This window comes from Pogona vitticeps, chromosome 4 (genome assembly GCF_051106095.1).
Source record: "Pogona vitticeps strain Pit_001003342236 chromosome 4, PviZW2.1, whole genome shotgun sequence".
In the NCBI taxonomy this organism is placed as follows: domain Eukaryota; kingdom Metazoa; phylum Chordata; class Lepidosauria; order Squamata; family Agamidae; genus Pogona; species Pogona vitticeps.
Window position 1 is genome coordinate 22,884,307 of NC_135786.1, and position 21,656 is coordinate 22,905,962.

At 41.4% G+C, this 21,656-nt stretch overlaps 1 protein-coding gene across 2 annotated transcripts in view; it reads left to right on the forward strand.

Annotated features, from left to right (window-relative positions):
• The window catches only part of PREX1 (phosphatidylinositol-3,4,5-trisphosphate dependent Rac exchange factor 1), a 288,404-nt gene that overhangs the window by 141,700 nt on the left and 125,048 nt on the right, over window positions 1-21,656 (forward strand). For both annotated transcript variants that reach the window (XM_020779458.3, XM_020779460.3), the window contains exon 6: window positions 18,425-18,586. In XM_020779458.3, coding sequence (XP_020635117.3) covers window positions 18,425-18,586 — 162 coding nt within the window. The remainder of the gene's footprint in view (window positions 1-18,424; window positions 18,587-21,656) is intronic.

Here is a 21,656-nt window from a genome sequence, read left to right on the forward strand (position 1 = left end):
AAGGTGCTTTTCATTCTCCCTTGGGGAGAAGGGATATCAGTAATTAGCTGTAGTGTGAAAATGCAGGTTTTCCAACTCCTTGTTTAGATTGAAGGTGATACTGTATGTGTACTTAAAAATCTGCAAAGAAAATTTAAAACTTTCCTGACTTTCATTTTTTTAAAAAATTCGTAACCCAGAAATAACATTGCCTTTACTGCATATAACTGGAAGAAGAAGAAGAGTGAAACTCCTTACCTGTGTGGTCAAATTGGATCTTGAAACATGTGAGCACAACAGAATCATACACTCACACAAAGGCACTGTGGTGCTGTGCTGATGCACTTGTGCAATGGTGCTATGATGCCATGCTGATGGGCTTACAGAAGGATGGTTTTGTCTTATGCTTCTGCAAACATGAACCCTTCCATAGGGAGCGATTAGATACCGCCTTCTAAAAGCGCATAGAAAATAAGTATAATAATTGTGTGCCATCAAGTCAATTCTTACTTCTGGCAACCCTTTTCAGGGTTTTCTGGGTAGAGAATACACAGAAATTATTTACCATCCTCTTCTTCTGGGGAATGTTCTGGGACTATGCAGCTTGCTCAAGGCTACATAGGCTGATTCTTCTCTTGGGAGGCACAGTGGGGAATTGAACTCCCCATCCCTGGTTCTGCAGCTGGATACCTAAACCACTGAGCTGTCCATAGTATTGCCCAGCTGGGAGCTGTGCAAGCCTAGTGGCAATGTTCGATCCAGGACAAATCCAATGAACACTATTTTACTCAATGGCAGTACTGTAGAAACTGGGATATACCTAAGTATAATGTATAATGGAAAGCTGATGTTTTGGGATATAATCCCTTACAGTTGTTCATACAGGGTGGGGCTGATACAAATTGTAGGCCAAAATATGTGTTGGGGCAAAATCAGAAATTTATCCAATGAAGAGTAAGTAACAAAATCAAGTAAAGTGGTGCCTCGCTTAACGATTTTAATTGGTTCAAAAAAAAAATCGCTATGTGAAAACATTGTTAAGCGAAACATCATTTCCCATAGAGATGCATTGAAAACTGGATAATCCGTTCCAATTGGAACGGATTACCATCTTTAAGCGAAAATCCCCATAGGAAAAAACGTTAAGTGCAACCCATTGAAATGATTGAAGCCTATTTCAGTGGGGGAAAAAATTCACAAAAAATTCAAAAAGACTCAGAACAAAGCCATATTAAGTTAACGAAGGTTTTATTAGGTGCACTAACGATTCCAAGCATTTTAAACATTTTTAAAACATTTTTGAATATTTTAAAAATAGCAAAAACGGGGCTGTAAAAAAAAAAGTTAAGCGAAACAAGGGGACCTAAAACTGTCATCGTTAAGTGAAGCATGGCCCCGAAATCGTTAAGTGAAAATCGCCCATAGGGAAAATCGTTAAGTGAAGCGCAAGATCGCTCCGAAAAAGCCATCGTTAAGTGCATTTTTCGTTGTACGAAGCAATCGTTAAGCGAGGCACCACTGTATATATTGCTTTCACCACCAAAGTGTCTTGTGGCTCTATTGAGATTAATGTTTTCATAAAATTTCATGAGCTTTAACCCAATTCCTCAAAGCTTGAGCCATATAAAACCTGTATTTCTTTGAGGTGTCATGAATCTTTTTGTTTTGCTGCAACACACTTGTGTGGCTACTCTGCTGAAAATACAGCTTTCAAAAATAGCAAGTTACAATTAAGAACATGTGATACAGCTATGTGGAAAACATGAATCAGCTCTTGGTGGGGTCTCTCTGGATGTACTGTAGTCTATCGCTCAGTAAAGTAGTTTATACTGAATCAACTTGTCCATCTGACTCAGTGTTGCTTCTCTGTTTTTGCAACAGCTCCCAGGGCCTCAGATGGTGATTTGTCTTAGCTATGCTCCCGAGATCTATTTAACTAGATAATGACCAGATAGGCGGGGTATAAATGGAATATATAAATAAATAAAATAACTAGACATTGAAATTCATACGTTCCGTATGCAAAGCATGTGCTTTATTTCAGAGATATGGCCTCTCCTGACACATCCTCTCATCTTCTCCGTTAAGCTCTGCTTAGTTTTATGGCCAGAATCTTCATTCTAGTTAAATATGCTGTTTAAAAGCCTACTGCTCTCATAAAGAAAGGAAATGGAATTGATTGGTGCAATCTCTCTCTTGTTATTGCTCCTAGATTTTCAATAAACATGTGTTGCAAGAGCAAGCCTGCTTTATCGCACAAAATAACAAGCAGAGCTAGCATTCCGTTGGACAAAATATGCAGCATGCTGTCCTATGGGAGAGTTCTGCAATGCAAGGGAATCCTTTGATGCAAATAGCTGTAATTTTCTGCAGCCAAGAATGTGCACGACACCCCTGTTTAAGTACACCAGTGCAGATCATCAGTCTGGTATGAAAGAAAATTGTAGAGGGTGGCGGCAGGGTGGTGAGACGAGAACAGGATAAGTTTCATAGAACAACATCCTCCTAACAAGTGTTAGAGCTGGGTTTGATTCTACCACCGTCTTGCTTGCATAGCTGCTTTGTTCTTTAGACTACATTTGTGCACCTCCATGCTTTTTGCCAGCTCTGTTGTTATGTTCCTTTGGCCAGTCTAGAAAAAGGTATGTTCTGTCCAGTGATATGCCTTGTAAAGACTTCTGCCCAATTACCTGAGTTTTTAGTTTTCCCCGGAACCATAAAACTGATTAGGACCAGTCACTGTTTTTCAACCAACTCTTCCTCACAGGGTTGTTGGCAGACTAAAAATTAAGAGTGGACTATGTGCTAAAGAGGATATGCAAGTAATCAACAGATATAGTATTTAGTAGCATGTGTCTTCTGAACCTGTACGGTCCTTTCAACTGTCATGATTATTAGCCTCTGTTGGACCTTTCTTCCATCAATTTTTGTACCCTCCCCTTTTAAAGCCATCTAAGCCGTTCATTCTAAAATGCCACAGGATTGTTTTGCTGCATCAAAATTACAGCAAGTTTCCTCTGTGCACTTTCATTTTGAATGCAAACTTTACTGGCAGAAACAATAGTTTAAGGCTGAAGTGGGGATAGGTCACTACAAGCGGGGTCATTGATGGGGTATCCAAAAATACATCTCTTTAGAGTGGATTAAAATAAATGATTAAAAATGTAAATTTTATTTTTTTAATGAAATGCTTTTGGAGTAAAAGTCTATCTAAGGATAGTTTTCTATTGAAGATACACTATAGTTCAAAGGTTGTTCAGCATGAAATAGAGCTTAGGTATGTCACATGAGGTTGTATATTGATGCAACATATATCATATATTTCCCTGTACAAAATGACGTTTTTTACTTAAATAATTAGACAAAAAACTGAGGGTCGTTTTATACATGGAAGGCAGCTGCCTTTGGCGAAGCCACAGGGTAAAGCAGCCATGAAAGGGTGACGTGCTCGAACCCCTTTGATCCTGAAGCAGCCATGAAAGGGCTTCAGGATCAAAGGGGTGCGATCATGCACATTTTTTAAATTTTCTAATTTTGGGGTTAGAAAAGGAGGAGGAGTCTTATACATTGGGTCGTCTTAGGAACAGAAAAATATGGTACATTTTTACATTTGCATATTTATGTGCCCAGAGTAGACACATTCTAGATGGGTGATTAGATATAAATCTAATAAATAAATAAAATAATTTAATTTTTTGGTAAACTAATTCAATTAATCCAAGTTATCTAAGCAGAGATAACATGCACTTTTTCACAATAAAAATAGTACAAAAGAAAGTTCAGGAAAAGACCTTAATCCCATTGTTGTTCTGCAAATCTGTGTACAAACAAAAAACACATTATTACATTAGCACCATGGTATCTGCAGGGGATCTGTTCAAAGCCTCCCAACAGATGCCAAAAAACGTGGCATCACATGGCCCAAGAGGCAGGACCTAGTGGTTTGAATTGGGTGGTTGTGCCTGGAGTCTGCTCTCATTCCCCTAGGAGGTTTTCGCTGAGGAGGCCAGGTATGTTTCCATGGGTATTTTGCAAGGGGGTTTGTTTTTCTAGGCCTCCTCTTTGTTCCCACCTCATCACATGGCCCAAGAGGTAGGGCCTAGTGGTTTGAATTGGATGGTTGTGCCTGGAGTCTGGTCTCATTCCCCTAGGAGGTTTTCTCTGGGGATGACCAGGTATGTTTCCATGGGTATTTTGCAAGGGGGGGTTGTTTTTCTGGGCCTCCTCTTTGTTTCCCCCTCATCACATGCCCAAGAGGCAGGACCTAGTGGCTTGAATTGGGTAGTTGTGCCTGGAGTCTGGTCTCATTCCCCTAGGAGGTTTTTGCTGGGGATGGCCAGGTATGTTTCCATGGGTATTTTGCAAGGGGGGTTGTTTTTCTGGGCCTCCTCTTTGTTCCCACCTCATCACATGGCCCAAGAGGTAGGGCCTAGTGGTTTGAATTGGTGGTTGTGCCTGGAGTCTGGTCTCATTCCCCTAGGAGGTTTTTGCTGGGGATAGCCAGGTATGTTTCCATGGGTATTTTGCAAGGGGGGGGGTTGTTTTTCTGGGCCTCCTCTTTGTTCTCCCCTCATCACATGGCCCAAGAGGAAGGGGCCCAGTGGTTTGAATTGGGTGGTTGTGCCTGGAGTCTGGTCTCATTCCCCTAGGAGGTTTTCGCTGGGGATGGCCAGGTATGTTTCCATGGGTATTTTGCAAGGGGGGTTGTTTTTCTGGGCCTCCTCTTTATTCCCCCCTCATCACATGGCCCAAGAGGCAGGACCCAGTGGTTTGAATTGGGTTGTTGTGCCTGGATCGTGCGCTAATTCTATCTCCGATCCTAATATGGTAAACAGAAATGGATTGTGGGACAGCAGAGTTTCAACTTTAAAGGGGAACGAGAGCATCACCATGGTGGCAATTCCGAGTGACACAAGGCCGGCCGGGGTGTTGGCTCTGCCTCCTAACTCAGGGCCACATGATCCCGCGCGGCTTGCGTGCCTGGAGGTGGCAGGGGGAGAGAAGTAGGAGAGCGTTCGTGCCAGAAAGAAAAAAAAAGAAGACGTTGTGCCTCCTTGAAAGCTGCCTGGTATATTTTAAGGTAAGCTTTCGTGCAACATGTCCATGTCGTCAGACGTAAGAGTTAAGAGTGCTGACGACGTGGACACGTTCCACGAAAACCTACGTCCAGTCAATTAAGTGATTATTTTTCTTTTCTCCTTGAATCATGCCATCTTGGTACTGTGCTATTCGGAACTAATTATAATTGTATCTTTGATGATTTTATATATGTTTTACATTTGTGTTTTTATCCATGTAAGCCGCCCCGAGTAGACATTGTCTAGAGGGGCGGGGTAAAAATCGAGTAAACAAACAAACAAACAAACAAATAAAGGAGGATGAGCAGGAGAGCATGTCTAATGGCTCTAATTCTATTTTTACCCTAATTTGGTAAATAGGAAAGCCAATTAACATTGCTTAAAATGGGGGGGAGTATACTTTTAAAGGTCAGATCATACTTCCACAGTATTAGAGAGCAGGCCGGGTAGGTGGGGCTCGTCAGCCCTGGAAGGCAGCCCATCTAGGAGAAGGAAAACTCCGATTTTAAACCTCCACTGCCGTGTGGCTATATCCGCTTATGGAAAAGGCTTCAGGAGATAACCTCGAGGCAAAATCCGGAGCCGGAGTCCCGGAGGCAGTTCGTGTCGTTCTGGCAACTCCTGCGACGTCGCTGGAACCAGTTGTATTGGCTCTTGCCTTTCCACTGGACCATTTCAGCAATGTGGAGAGGGGGGATTTGCTGCTTGGGTAACAGCCTATCCTCCATATTATTTTACCCAGGCTTTGTGCTCTGGAGAGGACACTCCAGCTTCGCATACAGTGTCGAAACAACACGGGAAGTAGCAGTTACCGGTTATAAGTCCTTGCTCAGTTGGCGTAGAGCATGATGCCAGGGGCTACTTCTGACGGTGGGAGAGGTCATTGCACCTCACTAGGTAGATACCGCCCGCCTTAAGCTGGGCAGTCCCCAGCCAGTAAGGTGATACCTCGCTACGGTCTGTTAACTTCACGGGGTGCGTGGGGTTTAGGGTGAAACCCGATTAAGCAGATCGATAACCGTGCACCATGCAACAATCGTAAGAAAACTTCTGCCCTAAAGTTGGGCACCTGGAATGTACGGACAATGACCCCTGGCTTTTCTGACTATGGTTTTCCTGACGACCTGCAAGAAATAGACGATGTGCACAAGACAGCTGTGATTGACATGGAACTAAGTAGACTGCAGATGGACATTGTTGCCCTGCAAGAGACAAGATTGCCAGACTCGGGATTTGTCAAAGAAAAAAAACTTCTCATTCTTCTGGCAGGGAAAACCATCGAATGAGACCAGGGAATATGATGTTGGCTTTGCAGTCAGAAATACTCTTCTGAGGTGCATTGTTCCACCTACTGTGGGGAGTGAAAGAATCCTGTCTCTGCAGCTCCACTCATCAGCAGGACCAGTAACCCTCATTAGTGCATATGCACCACCACTGTCATCCAATACAGAAGTGAAAGACAAATTCTATGACGATCTGGCAGCTACTATCAAAAAAGTCCCTGAAAGAGAGGCACTGTTCATTCTTGGAGACTTTAATGCTTGAGTTGGTGCTGATCACAATTCTTGGCCCACTTGTCTAGGCAGTTTTGGCATTGGAAAGATGAACGAAAATGGCCAACACTTGCTGGAGTTTTGCTGTTATTATGGTCTTTGTGTCAGCAACACATTCTTTAATACGAAGCTTCATCACATAGTTTCCTGGAGGCATCCAAGATCCAAGCATTGGCATCAGCTCGATTTGATCCTCACTAGACCTTCTAGCCTTCCTAGTATTACGATCACACGCAGTTACCAGAGTGCTGATTGCGATACTGATCACTCCCTGGTGTGTAGTAAAGTAAAACAAAGAGATTGTATCACACGAAAAAGGAAGGAAGACCACGTATTGACATCAGCAAGACTCGCGATCAAAGAAAAGTGAAGGAATTTGTCCAAGCACTCGAGGAAACCTTCCAGGTCCTGCTAATGTAAATGCCCCTGAACGATGGGAACATTTCAGGAACGCTGTTTATAACACCGCCTTGTCCATCTTTGGCAAGAAGACCAAAAGATGGCTGACTGGTTCGAAGCCCACTCGGAGGAGCTAATGCCAGCCATCAAGGATAAGAAAAGAGCTCTAGCAGCATACAAAGCCTGTCCTAGCGAGTACAACTTGCAAGCTCTATGAGCTGCTCGTAGCCAAGTCCAACAGGCTGCCAGGAGATGCTCCAATGATTGTTGGCTTCAGCTCTGCTCTCAGATCCAGATAGCAGCGGACACAGGTAACATCAAAGGAATGTATGACGGTATCAAGCAGGCCTTAGGTCCATTACAGAAGAAATCTGCTCCCTTGAAGTCTGCTACAGGTGTGATCATCCAGGACTGAGCACAGCAGATAGAACGCTGGGTGCAGCACTACTCTGAGCTATATTCCAGAGAGAATGTAGTAACTGAAGAAGCATTAAATAACATTGAGTGCCTGCCTGTCTTGGAAGAGCTGGACAGCGAACCAACTTTAGCAGAAATAGAAGCGGCCTTGGATTCCCTCGCCTCCGGCAAGGCACCTGGAAGGGACAACATCCCTGTTGAATTGCTGAAATGCTGTAAGGAGATCATCACCACTGAACTGCATGAAGTCTTTTGTCTCTGCTGGAGGGAAGGTGGAGTACCACAGGACATGAAGGATGCAAACATCGTCACATTGTACAAGAACAAAGGAGACAGGGGCGACTGCAATAACTACTGTGGCATCTCTCTTCTTAGTGTTGTAGGGAAGCTGCTTGCCCGTGTTGTGCTGAAGAGGCTCCAGGTGCTTGCACACAGAGTCTATCCAGAATCACAGTGTGGATTTCGAGCTAATACATCCACCACTGACATGGTATTCTCCCTCTGACAGTTGCAGGAGAAATGCATGGAACAACAACAGCCACTCTTAGTGGCCTTCATAGACCTTACAAAAGCATTTGACTTGGTTAGCAGGGATTGCCTTTTCAGAATACTTCCCAAGATTGGATGTCCACCTCGTCTCCTTAACATCATCAGGTCCTTCCATGATGGAATGAAAGGCACTGTAGTTTTGACGGCTCAACATCAGATCCCTTTGACATCTGAAGCGGAGTGAAAAAGGGCTGTGTCCTCGCACCAACCCTTTTTGGGATCTTTTTTGCTGTCATGCTGAAGCATGCCTTTGGAACTGCAACCGAGGGTGTCTATCTCCGGACTAGATCAGACGGAAAGCTCTTTAATCTCTCTAGATTGAGAGCAAAGACCAAAGTCCAACTGAAATGCATGCGGGACTTCCTCTTTGCCGATGATGCAGCCATTGTTGCCCACTCTGCTGATGACCTCCAACAACTCATGAATCGTTTCAGCAAGGCCTGCCGAGACTTTGGACTAACAATCAGCCTGAAGAAAACCCATGTCATGGACCAGGGTGTGGACTCACCTCCCTTTATTACCATCTCCACACAAGAATTGGAGGTTGTTCATGACTTTGTGTACCTGGGCTCAACGATCTCTGACACCCTCTCTATGTCGAGCTGGATAAACGCATTGGGAAAGCAGCAACCATGTTCTCTAGACTCACAAAAAGAGTATGGCTCAATAAGAAGCTGATGACACATACCAAGATCCAGGTCTATAGAGCCTGTGTCCTGAGCACACTCCTGTACTGCAGTGAGTCCTGGACCCTTTGTACATGGCAGGAGAGGAAACTCAACACTTTCCATATGCGTTGCCTCCGACGGATTTTTGGAATCACCTGGCAGGACAAAGTTCCAAATAGAGTAGTCCTAGAACGAGCTGGAATTTTCAGCATGCATGCATTACTGAAACAGCGACGTCTACGCTGGCTTGGGCATGTCGTGAGAATGGCTGATGGTCGGATTCCAAAGGATCTCCTATATGGAGAATTAGTGCAGAGAAATCACCCCAGAGGGAGACCACAGCTGTGATACAAGGATATCTGCAAGCGGGATCTGAAGGTGTTAGGAATAGACCTCAACTGATGGGAAACTCTGACGTCTGGACGTTTAGCGTGGTGGCAGGCGTTGCATCACGGCCTCTCCCAATTTGAAGAGACCCTTGTCCACCAAGCCGAGGCTAAAGAGGAAGTCACAAAAGCAGCAAAACCAGGGAGCTGGACAGGGGACAGATTGGATCTGTCTTCAGTGTGGAAGAGATTGTCACTCTCGAATTGGCCTCCTCAGCCACACTAGACGCTGTTCCAAGTCCTCCATACAGAGCACGTTACCATAGTCTTTCGAGACTGAAGGATGCCTACTATACAGTATATTTCATGGTGTCTGGATCACTCTACTGGCCAGTTTTAGTAAGTACACATGGAAAAGATATATAAATATGTATTTCAGGGGCAGGATTTAGTGTTTTCAGGCAGCAGATAAGTAAATCAGCAGATTCTGATTCTGCGGATAGGGGGTTCCTATTGTACCTTAAATGCTAGGCTTGAAGATTGTTTGAAAGATAGCTTGCTTTTTAAAAAGGTATTTTAACCACTTCAGTTAAACATTGATATTTAAGCAAATACAAGAATGTATATGCTGTATAATGTTATTGCTTTAGCTAAATAAAACAATTGAAGTAGTTCTCGAAATATGAGTGATTAACCTATTAAACTAAAGTCAGTTTTGATACAGCTGTCTTATTAATCTGATGGGTTCTTTCTTATTCTATATATGAAATCTTGATCTGGTTGCAAATATTAAAGATTATAACTACCAGTCAGAATGAGACTTTACATTTAAAAATCATTATTTAAATTGATTTTAATGACTAGTAATTTGTTTAAATTGACTGGATTCAAATCAAATAGACTTTGCATCTCTTTCTCCTTTTTTTGTACCTGCAGTCTTTCTAGCCAACAGTGTTAAGTCTTGCTGTTCTTTCTTCTCTTTCTACTTTCAGTTCCAGACGTCTGTTGTCTATTTTGAGATATTGTGTCATTTGCTTTCCCAGGAATTTGAGGAAAAGTTTGCCGGGAACAGTTGAGGTCACATTTGAAGCAAAAGTTGGTCAAGCTCTGGAAAGTGTTTTGATTTTCTTTTCTTTAAATATATCAAAACTTTGGATTCTGTTTCATGCCCAGAAGACAATTTTGTGTAATTGATGCAAAGTTCTGCATTTGGAGGTGGAATCAATATTCAGACAGCATAGAGGAACCCATTCAGATTTTATTCTCTCTGCTCATGTTATTTATGTGTGTGAATAATATAATGTGTGTGAATAATATAATGCATATGATAGATTGTGAAACTGAAGTCAGGCCAACTCTTTTTAGTCTCTGAAACATATCCTTTTGATCAATGCTGAGCACTGTGATCTTACAATTCATAGCGTGTTTCTATGCAAAAATCATGAGTTTTAAAAGATACAAAAAGCAACATCTGAAGTAGCTCAAAGTGCAAAAGGAAAGGTTTGCACTGTGTATCTGTGCTGTATATGTATTTCTTGTGGTGTCAGTATGTGAAATTTTGTATGTCTCCAGTAGTGTTAAAAAAATTAAGGAGGTTTTAAAAGAAACAGCTCTAGAAATGTACACTGTGCTTTTAAAACTGACGTTTGAGCAGCATTATATTAAAAGCCATTGTGAATTAATCAGTCCATTTTCCAGCCAAGCATGGAAGCAAGGTAATTTGTACATAAACACTGCCTTGCAAAATAATTTCATTCATGGCTGACAGCTCTGTGTTGACATTAAAAAAGACTGAATTGAAAGTGTATTGAGTTTAAGTAAAACATACATGACAGATAGGTGGCATTTGCAAGTCCTGTCTCTTGCACTTTTTTGTAGCTACTGTACTCTAGATTTATAATACCTTGGTGTACCAGATTCTTTATTTTACAGCCTTTATTTCTCCAGGCTTTGCAAATTTTAGTTATAACAATAAAGTTTATCCTCCTAGTGGCAGCCTGCCAGAGTCTGAGTTAATAAGTCCTTGGAGCTGCAGGAGATGCAAAAACAACAGAGAATCCTATTAAAAGAATTTTCTTGGTGCATCAGACTCTTATAACTTGCAAACCCTGGAAAAGATATTGTTGATAGATTGGAGAAAGTGTGGACATCTGAGAGAAATATAAATATAGGGAGGTGCATACTTTCATCAACACAAGAAGGCATCACAATATGCCACATACACAAGATAAAAACAACAGTTATGTAGAAGTAACAGCGACAGTGACAGCAGATTAGAACAAATGCATTTTTACCATAAATTCAAAATGGTTTGGATGGGTGAGCACTTAGATAATTATTTTTGCTGTTGTGTTCTTAATATGCTTAGAAGCTAAGAAAGTTGTTTTTCTTTAATATGTTTTTATTCATAAGAACTTTGGCATTTTAGAATTGATTTTATGCCTTTTCAATGTGCCTTTTTAGGCTACAAGCTCTTGCATTTTTAGAATGTAACTGGAACTCCTTGCAACAGGAAGTGGTGATGGCATCTGACATACATGCCTCGAAGGGGACTGGACAGATTCTTGGAGGAAAAGTCCATTGCAGGTTACAAGCCATGATGGGGATGTATAATCTCCAGGCTTAAAAGGAAGGTACTCCAAAATGCCAGATGTAGGGGAGTGATAACAGGAGACAGGTGTCTAGTTGTCTCATGTGCTCCCGGAAGCATCTGGTGGGGCCACTGTGAGATACAGGAAGCTGGACTAGATGGACCTTGGCCTGATCCAGCAGGGCTCTTCTTATGTTCTCATCCCTAGGAAATGTATATATTAATGTATGTATACATTAAAAATGAATATACAGTGGTGCCTTGCTTAGCGAAGTTCATCTGTGCTGGAAAAACCATTGCTAAGCGATTTCATTGCTAAACGGAATTAAAAAGCCCATAGAAACGCATTAAAACGCCATTAATGTGTTCCTATGGGCTTCAAAACTAACCTTAAGTGAAAATCCTCCATAGGGGCGGCCATTTTCGGTGCCTCTAAAGCGAGGACACACAGTGGACGGCCATTTTGTTTACCTGGTGGCCATTTTGAAACCGCTGATCAGCTGGCCGAAAATGGGGGCTTTGCGATGATCGCTTCCCCGCGATCACCGCAAAGCGAATTTTCCCCATAGGGACCATCGCTAAGTGATCGCTTTTGTGATCACTTAAACTCCGTTGCTAAGCGATTTCGTCGCTCAATGGAGCGATCGCTAAGTGAGGCACCACTGTATAAAAATGGATGATGACTGTACGAAATTCAGTGGGGAAAGGGAAAAAAATCTTTCAATGCAGTATAAAACAAGAACAAGCAGAAAATATTTGGATAAATTTTGAATAAATTTTCATATCCCATCTTCCTTCATCTATATTTTCTCTTCCCAGTATCTCTGTTTCTTATCTGCCCTTTTTCTTTAAATCTTTAACTTACAGGCTGTACTCTTAGTCAGACACAGCTTTTCCCTTTAGTCCATTCCTTCCTCATACTCCTTTCTCTCCTAGGGTTTTCTTTTAAATGGCTTGGGAGATCTTAGAAAATTATATCTTTGCACTATAGGTCCCAGAATTCACAAGACAATATAGACACTAGGTGGGATTCTGTGAATGATAGTCCAAAAATGGTGACTATTCTGAGCTTTACATCCATACTATCTATCCCACCAAAGTCTCCCTGCACCTGACTCTCAAGAATTCAGACTAGGAATTTTATTTGCATGTTCAGGTAGTCTGCATGCTTTGGTGTGTGAAACTTACATTCAGAGTAGATCAGAGGGACTAAAGATTAGTGGCTTCTAACTAGACAAGGTATAAGGCACCCGTGTTATTTAGATGTCTTTTCAGTGAAGAAGCAGATGATGTTTAAAAATAAAATCACACCACCCTTGATTTGTAAGTTTTGTTTCCTTTTCATTAGCAAAGAGTCTTATCTGCCTCCTGTGATGAAAGGAAAAAATTCACTTCAGGGTTTCAATTTTCCTCTTTCAAACATAAGTGGAGGAATTTAATTAGAGGGTCAAATGTGATACATTCTTCTGGAATGCTGTACAGCAGTTTGTAATCTTGGTTTATGGTTGAATAGCAAGAATGTCTGCTAGAAAAATGAGTAAGTAGGTTCTAGAGCAAATCAGGCTGCACCTGTCTCTTAAGCTGTTCAACATCTGGCAGAGCATGAGATGGCAGGATTCTCTGGAAAAGACAATAATGCTGGGAAAGGTGGAAGGCAGCAGTAAAAGAGGAAGAGCAAACATGAGATGGACTGACACCCTTAAGGAAGCCACAGCTTGAGTTTACAAGAACTGAGCAGGGTTGTTGGGGACAGGATGTTTTGGGTCTCCATAAGCCAGAAGCAACTTAATAAGTCAGAGGCAATTTGATGACACATAACATACACACAGTAAGAATATCAGGTCTCTGTGGTGTGAAGGTATAAAAGGAGAAAGCTTAAGAAATGTCCATTTTTGTACTACAAGTCTTAAGAAACCCCTAACCTCTGAAAAGAGCTCCGTGTAAGACGGATACTTGAGCTTGTTGACTCAAGCCAAACAAAATGCGTAATAGAGGCTGTTAATGCAGCCTGGTGGTCACACGCCAAGTGTGACACATCTGTTCTGTTGACGGATTGTGATACCTTTTCCGTGTCCTGGCAGTTCCTGCTCATGCTCACCCTGCATGGCCTCTCAATCTGTTCCTGATATTTTTTTAAACGCTAGCAGAATTTGGCTGCATTAAAAAAAAAATCATATAAGCACTGATCCTCTAAGCTAAGGGACTCTCTTTACTCCAAACACATTTTGTTGTTACTTTTTGCAAATATGGAAGAGGATAATTCAGGTTCCTCATATCTGTTGCAAGCCACTATTCAGCATCTTGCAAATGTTTAATAAATCATTTAAGGAATATTCAGAAAGAGCTTCACTCAGAAAAAGGCTGTTCCTTAAAATACTGCACAGCACAACCCGACAAAACACCAAATGTGTTTAGGGTTGTATGGGTTAGAAAAACAGGCCAGCCAGACGAGTCACAGTAGAGGGGTATAAACTTGTGCAGGTTTTGGAGAACCTGGATAAGGAGAAGATTTTTCTCTCCTCTCATAATGCTAGAACTGGGTTGTCCACAGAAGCTGAACGGTTGGAGACTTAGGGCAGATAAAAGGAACAATTTTGGTACAAAGGGCTAGAGTGCTGGATTAGAATTCAGGAAACCTGGGTTCAAATGTCTGCTTGTCCTTGAGATCATAAAATGACTTTGGGCCAGTCATAGTCTCTTAGCCTGACCTACCTCATGGATATGTTGTGAGAAAAAAGTAGAGAGGAGGCCGTGCACAGTATCTTGAGTTCACTGAAGGAAAGCAGCATGTCAGTGAAATAAATGAAGTCTATTGCCACACAATGCATTAATAGAGGAGTTCACTGCTAGCAAGAGATGTAGTGGTGGCCCAGTTTAAATGGCTTTAATACTGGATTGGACAGATTCATGGAGGGGGCTATCTGCTGGTCATGATGGTTTCCCCCCCAAGGTGACTATCTGTATTAGTTGCTGGGAAAGATGAGAAGAAAAATTCTGTTGCCCTCATGTTTTGTTTGTGAGCTGTGGACAGGCAACTGGTTGGCTACTGTGTGAACAAATGGTTGGACTAGATAGCCGTTGGTCGGATTCTGCAGAGATTTATTATCCTCTGTACAGAATGTTCCAGGAATATCGGGGGGGGGGGGGGGAAGAAAAGTAAGGTGGTAGAAAATCCAAAGCTGCAACAGCAGCTGTTGAAACTGCAGTTGTTAGTTGACAGGTCAACCTCAAGCTAATGTTGAAGGTTAGGAGGTGGGTGAGATTTGTTGCATAGCCTGTGCAAACCACCTATAATATGCTATTGTTAGCTTTGCTCCATTAATCAGGACACCTAGCTGTCAACTCAATATGCTTCTGCCATATTATCCATTCAGCAAAAGCCCTTTCTTTTCTTTTCTTTTCTTTCTTTCTTTCTTTCTTTCTTTCTTTCTTTCTTTCTTTCTTTCTTTCTTTCTTTTCTTTTCTTTTCTTTTCTTTTCTTTTCTTTTCTTTTCTTTTCTTTCTTTCTTTCTTTCTTTCTTTCTTTCTTTCTTTCTTTCTTTTCTTTCTTTCTTTCTTTCTTTCTTTCTTTCTTTCTTTCTTTCTTTCTTTCTTTCTTTCTTTCTTTCTTTCAACAAATGTTAACCTTCTGTTTGTTCATATTTTTTTGAGGGATTGGGACGTAATTTATTTATTGCAGTGGTTCCCAACCTTGAGTCCCCAGATCTTTTTGGACTAAAACACCCAGAATCCTTAACCAGTAGCTATGGTTCACCAGGATTTCTGAGAGTTGTAGTCAAAGAACACTTTGGGATCCAAGTTTGGGAACCACTGATCTATTGTATAATTTAACAATTTATGTATTGCCAAAGTTTGGGGTAGTGGAAAAGAGCTTAAGAAATGCTGTGATGACTTACATAACAATATATGCAGGCCTTTCTCCTTCGTCTTTCTATTTTTAAATTCTCAAGAGTATTTCTGCAGATATGAGACCCATCTCGCAATATATCAGTGGCTTAGAGTGTGACCAAGAAGTCAAGCTTGATTTTCAAAGTTTGAGTACCAGGAAAGGAAGTGATTGTGGCCCTTACACAAAAAGGACACAAAGTGTCATAACATTTACATGTGCTAAGTGATATGTAGAAATACAAAGTGAAAAGCAGTGTCAAAATAAATACATCTCGCCATACAGCCTGCCTGGGTGTTTAGACCAACAGGAGAGGCCTTTCTCTTTGTCCTGCCACCTTCACAGGTACATTTGATGGGGACATGGGAGACGGCCTTCCTTGCCAATGTTCCCAGACTCTGGAACTCCCTCCCACAGGAGACCAGGCTAGCTCCATCTTTGTTGTCCTTCCACAAGCAGATTAAGTCCTTTCCCTTCAGACAAGCTTTCGCTTAATGACTGGCTGGGGTTTTTAAATGGCTGGTTGTGCCTTACTGCTTTGAAAGTGTTTTTGGTGTTGTCTTTTGGTGTTTGCTGTCTTTTACTGTGGTATTTGCTTGATCCATTTTGTATACTTACTGTTTTTAGCTTTAAATATTGTCTTTTAATGATGTAAGCTGCCTTGGGTCCTTCTTAAGGAGAAAGGTAGAGCAAACATGTTTAAAATAAGATACTGTAAATCAATAAACAAAATAGTGCAGCTGTATGTGATCATACAGAAGACTGTGACCTGCTCTGTGTGTGCAACCTATTGATGAGCCAACTCCTATGGTGTTTGTTTGTTTGGTCATTCAACCAGACTTGTGCTAGACAACACAGAACACACTTTTAAAAAAAGAGAGAGAAATTGTTTTGTGACAACTTTTTAACAAGGGACTGACTGTTTGACCACCCTGAGGAAATAAAGTAGAACGTTTGACTGCCCCAAAGAAAGAAAGCGGGTCTGGAATATGCTTCAGATTTGTCATGAAGACCTGTTGTAAAATAACTGTTGTTCACTCCTGCAGGGGAAGTTAAAATGTTTACACTGGACAATAGCAAAAGCAAAATCTGTTTTGCACCCCTGGCATTAGCTGGCCCAGTCCACAGCGAGAAAAGTATCACAGTCATTTGTCTGTGTACCCATATACATTATCTCAATTTTTGCCTCTTTGCACCCATTCCTCTCTCTAAATGACGTACATTTTGCCAGCAGTTAATAAATGAAAAACACTCTGCTTCACAGGGCTCCTTTGGAACAGGTGGATAATATCTCTGCCTCTGTTTACAGAGTGGAAGTATCCCAATAGTGGATAAAATCCCTGTAGGAGGAAATCTTAATGTGTTCCTCTTGCAGACTTTCAGCATTTTCTTGGAATAGGGCTCTGAGTATATATTCCTTTTTTCCCTCCTTCTATTTCCTAAGCTCAGAGAACACCATAGCCTGGTTACGACTGTGTTGGTTAGTTGCTCTGCAACACCACTGCCTAGGTTACACTTAAATCCTGTACTCTCTAGAAATGTAAAATGAGACAGCTGTGCAGTGGTTTTTGCCATTAGGACGTGAAGCTAAAAGCTATCAAAGCTAAATATAAAAAAATAGGTAGCAGTATTGGAAGAATGTGAAATGTTCCAGACAGAGTAAAAATGTCAAATTTAAGCACTCTATTATGTACCAGGGGGAAACAAATGAGTTTAGTAAGGTTTATTGAAAAGATCTTTTATCCCAGTGCGACTGGCTGTAAAATGTTATTGGTCTGGAAAGATAATTTAATTTAAAATTGACACAGGTTTTGTTGTTCGCTGAAGCCATGTCACCATGTCAGCTTCCTCCCTCTCTCCCATATATTGTTTTCAGCAAACCAAGCACAGCTTTTCTGCTTTTGTCTGAACCACAGTATTGTCCGCAATACATATATTGTTGTTTCCTTCAAATTCATGGTCACTATGGGTGAATTGCTCTTATCATCATATCCCCTGGAACTCACTTCCACTTGCAATAGTGGTGACAAGAGCTGAGCATGTCCTCTGCCCTCTTTGCCTGTTCCATATCATCCTACTATTATCATAATCAGCTTAATCCTTCAACAACTCCCCGCAAAAGACTGAGTTATTAACCAGTTACTGATCCTATTCATATAGTGTAATTTATTTCATGTGCTCCATTTCCTTCTATCAATGGTTACTTGCTTGTACAAGATAATTATTTATCATTATCTTATTAACCTTTCTTATTATCTCATTATCTTATGAGTTATTACGGTATCTTATATTTTAAAGAAGGTACAGTAATTCTTTTTAGCACCCAAAATGTCAAACTGGTTTGTAGGATTTTTTAAAAAACCCAATAAGATTGAAATAACCATGAAATCATGTTGGCAGTTCAACCCAGAATAGACAGCCTTAGGTCTCTACCAGTATTAATATAATAACCAGCAAAGTGTCTCAAACACTTTCAGAAATAATGATACTGTTGATCACCAATTATGTAGTGGAGCCAGGGACTTGCATGGTTGAAGCCCCAGGACTTTCTAATTAGCAGGAACTATTGCATCACTTTCCCACCCTCAGGCTTCCCTGCTTCCTTTGTGTTTAGCTTCATTCGTCACAATAGCCGAAAGAGAAATGGATTATCCAAGGATGTGGATAAGAAATTGATTTCCCCAGTGACAACATATTGTTATAAGTTCTGGTCCTTGGACATGGAATTTCAAATGGTAGGGCCACCATTTGGAAGACCTTGTTAATGATCTCTGTACACTTGAGGAAAGAGCTCAATGTAAATAACATTGAGCTTGCTACCTCGCCTTCCCCCAATATCTGTGTGTAGATTCGCTCCAGCAGGTTCCATGATTTTGTTGCAATTGGGTCCTCCATCACCCACAACGGCAACTAGGATTATCCTAAAACTTCGTCTTTTGTTTATTTCTTCCTGGTTTGTTTCTTACGATTTTCTTCTAGGAGCTAGCCAAGAGAACACCCACCAAACATCCAGATTATCAAGCAGTCCAAAATGCATTACAAGCAATGAAAACAGTATGTACCAACATAAATGAGACAAAGAGGCAGATGGAGAAACTGGAAGCTCTAGAGCAGCTGCAGTCTCATATTGAAGGATGGGAGGTAAGCTTACTTCGTTCCAAATCTTCAGTCATTTGCACATAGGAATATATACCACTCAGCACAGGTGGGCTTGGTTCCCGGTAAATATGCCCTGATTGAGCTTTGCAGTATTGGTAACAATTTTTTAGCAAAGCATATGCTTATTTATTTAATTAATTGTATCTATTTGTGACATTTCAACAGTGGCCAGCCAAAACTTTACAGGCCATTGCCAAACAGAGCTTAAACCATGAATGTCCGTCTTTAAATGGTGCATGGATCCATTTTGCACCCTATGTCCCACCATGGGCATTATCAGTCCCTGAAAATGTGAGCAATTTGAAAATGAAATAGCTGCTTCCGGTTTATGGAATTCTGTTTCTGATTTCTGGGGGTTATTTTAGGTATTTTGGGAAGATCTGGGGAGTGCTGCTCCCTAACTTACATCAAGGTCACCTCTTCCAGAGTCTCATTAAATAAGAATGGAAGATGACTTTTCTCACACACACTTTTTTTTTCTTTTGCAGGCATGGGTGGGATGGCAGGGATAGAAGCAGACTCAGAGGCTATACTCTAGCTTGTCAAAACCTATAAAATGTAACTACATAGTGGCTGAAATCCTGTTGCTCAGTTCTGTGCATGTGACGGAGAAGTCATCAGCAGTGGCAAATTGTAACTGAGTAAAGGTGATTTGGAGGTGCACATGACTCGTACACAATACAATGAAATTTTGTTCACTTATCAGTCGCCAAAATACCAGATGCAGGGGAGGGGTATCAGGAGACAGGTATCCAGTTGTCTCGTGTGCTCCCAGAGGCATCTGGTGGGGCCACTATGAGATACAGGAAGCTGGACTAGATGGGCCCTTGGCTTGATCCAGCAGGGCTCTCCTTATGTTCAAAAGAAACCTTTAATCAGAGGTGATTTGCTACGGCTGAGGGCATCATTCCTGTTGAGCAGACACAGTTGTACAACAGGATTTTAGCCAATAAGATATATCCCCTTCCTGGATGCCCACCATAAAGATGGACAGAGAAGAAAGTTGACAGGATAAAATTGATTCATTCAAAATGTGATGTTAGAGGAGAACTTTATGGATACTACGGACAACCAGAAAAAGACAGATCAAGGCTGGAATCTCACTAGAAGCTGAATGACTAAATTGAAGAAATCATATGTATCATAAGAAGGCAAGACTCACTGGGAAAGACTAAATGCTAAAAAAAAGTGGAAGACAGCACAATACAGTGGGGTCTTGACATGAGAACTTAATCCGTACTGGAAGGTGGTTCTCAAGTCAAAAAGTTCTCAGGTCAAATCTGCATTTCCCATAGAAATGCATTGAAAACCATTTGATCCGTATCTGCTCTTTTCCATCCATAGAAACTAATGGGAAGCTGCTATTCTGCCTTCGACCACTAGAGGGGGATATTTTGTTTCTTTTTTTCTTAGATCAAGAAAGGTTCAGGGAAGGCAGGGAAAATACAGTCCAGGCAGTACAGTACCAGGCAGTCTGAAGACTGTCTCCCAATCCGCTCTCTAAACGCTGGGAGGAGGGAGGAAGCAGACAGGCACCCTTTTCACTGGCCAACAGTTAACTGAAAGTTCCAATTTTGCACTTTCCCTGCCTCCCACGTGGGTTTTTTTCAGTTCTTAACTCAAATCTAAGTATGTAAGTCAAGTCAATATTTTCCTATGAGAGTGGTTCTTAAGTCAAAATGTTCTTAACTCAAGCCGTTCTTAAGTCAAGACCCCACTGTAAGAGGAAAACATAACATGAGATGGATTGACTTAATGCAAGAAGCCATAGTCCTCAGTCTGCAGAACTTGAGCAGGGTGACTAGCAACAGCACCTTTTGGAGGTCTTTGATCCTTAGGTTGTCATAAAGTACAATCAACTTGATGGCACATCACAACAAAATGCAACACAGAGTATTGGGGAAAAAAGCAGCTGCACAATAAAACTGATAATAGTGCAGCACTCTGAAAAGCACAAGAAATATTTATGAAAACTGAAGGACTAAAAAGGGAGAATAAAAGGTCATTACTTGATGCCAGAAAGATCACGGTATTGGCACCATCCATGCCCCATTAGAAAGTGCATTCCAGAAGAAGAGGGACACCACTGAAAAGGCCCTCTTCTAAGTAGTCACATGCTTCATGTCATTTGGCAGGAGCATGCAGAAGAAGGTCTCTGAAGATGACCTTCGTCCAGATAGGTATATAAACTTTTCTTTCCGTGGTCCCATATAAACCAGTCATATTGCAAATAGATGTTTCACACGGTGATGTATAAAATGTGTGGATGATACAACTGCAAGTTTTTTTAAAAATGTAACTGTATACATAAAAGCAAATGTTCTCAGTTACTAGTGTAGCATTAGAGAGACAGTTGGATCAAAAACTACATTCCGTTTTTATATAACAGGACATTTTGGAGGTTGGGGGCAAATGTTTAAACAAGTTGCATCCGTCTGTGTCCTTCTTGGTTAGCTGATAAAATTCATTTCGTGAAATGGCTAACACTTCTTCAACAGAGCAGCAGGGTGTCTAAGTATAGATTCTACAGATACTTGATGGACTGGGGTGTGGCATATGCGGCAGCAGTCCTTGGATTAATGGAAGTAGAGGCTTTAGGGTGGGAATACATTTATCATTCTCCTATGCAGGACTATTGTTGTTGAATGACTTCCCGGCTGTATTGGTGCCAGGAGAATGATGAGCTGAAGATGTTAAAATATGTAGGCTGATGGTTGCCAGCTGAAGATTCCTTAGCTGAACACATCTTTCAAGTCATGTAAACTTCCTCATATTCAGACTGTTGGGCGTAGTCCACAACAGCTCTTGTTGCTTTGTTTAAAGCGGCTTATTTTTCCCTTCAAATATATTTTTGGCATCCAGCTGGAACCATGTGACCAGCTCATTGTATGTATGTGTCCATGTCCATTTGTGTGTGTGTGTGTGTGTGGGGTTTACAGATGAAAAGCCATGTTGAATGGATGATTTGAGGATTTGTTGTGATGGAGGGTCAGATTTGAACTCTTAAGCCTCAGTGACCATTTTGCCAGCCCATCCATGATGGGTGATGGCC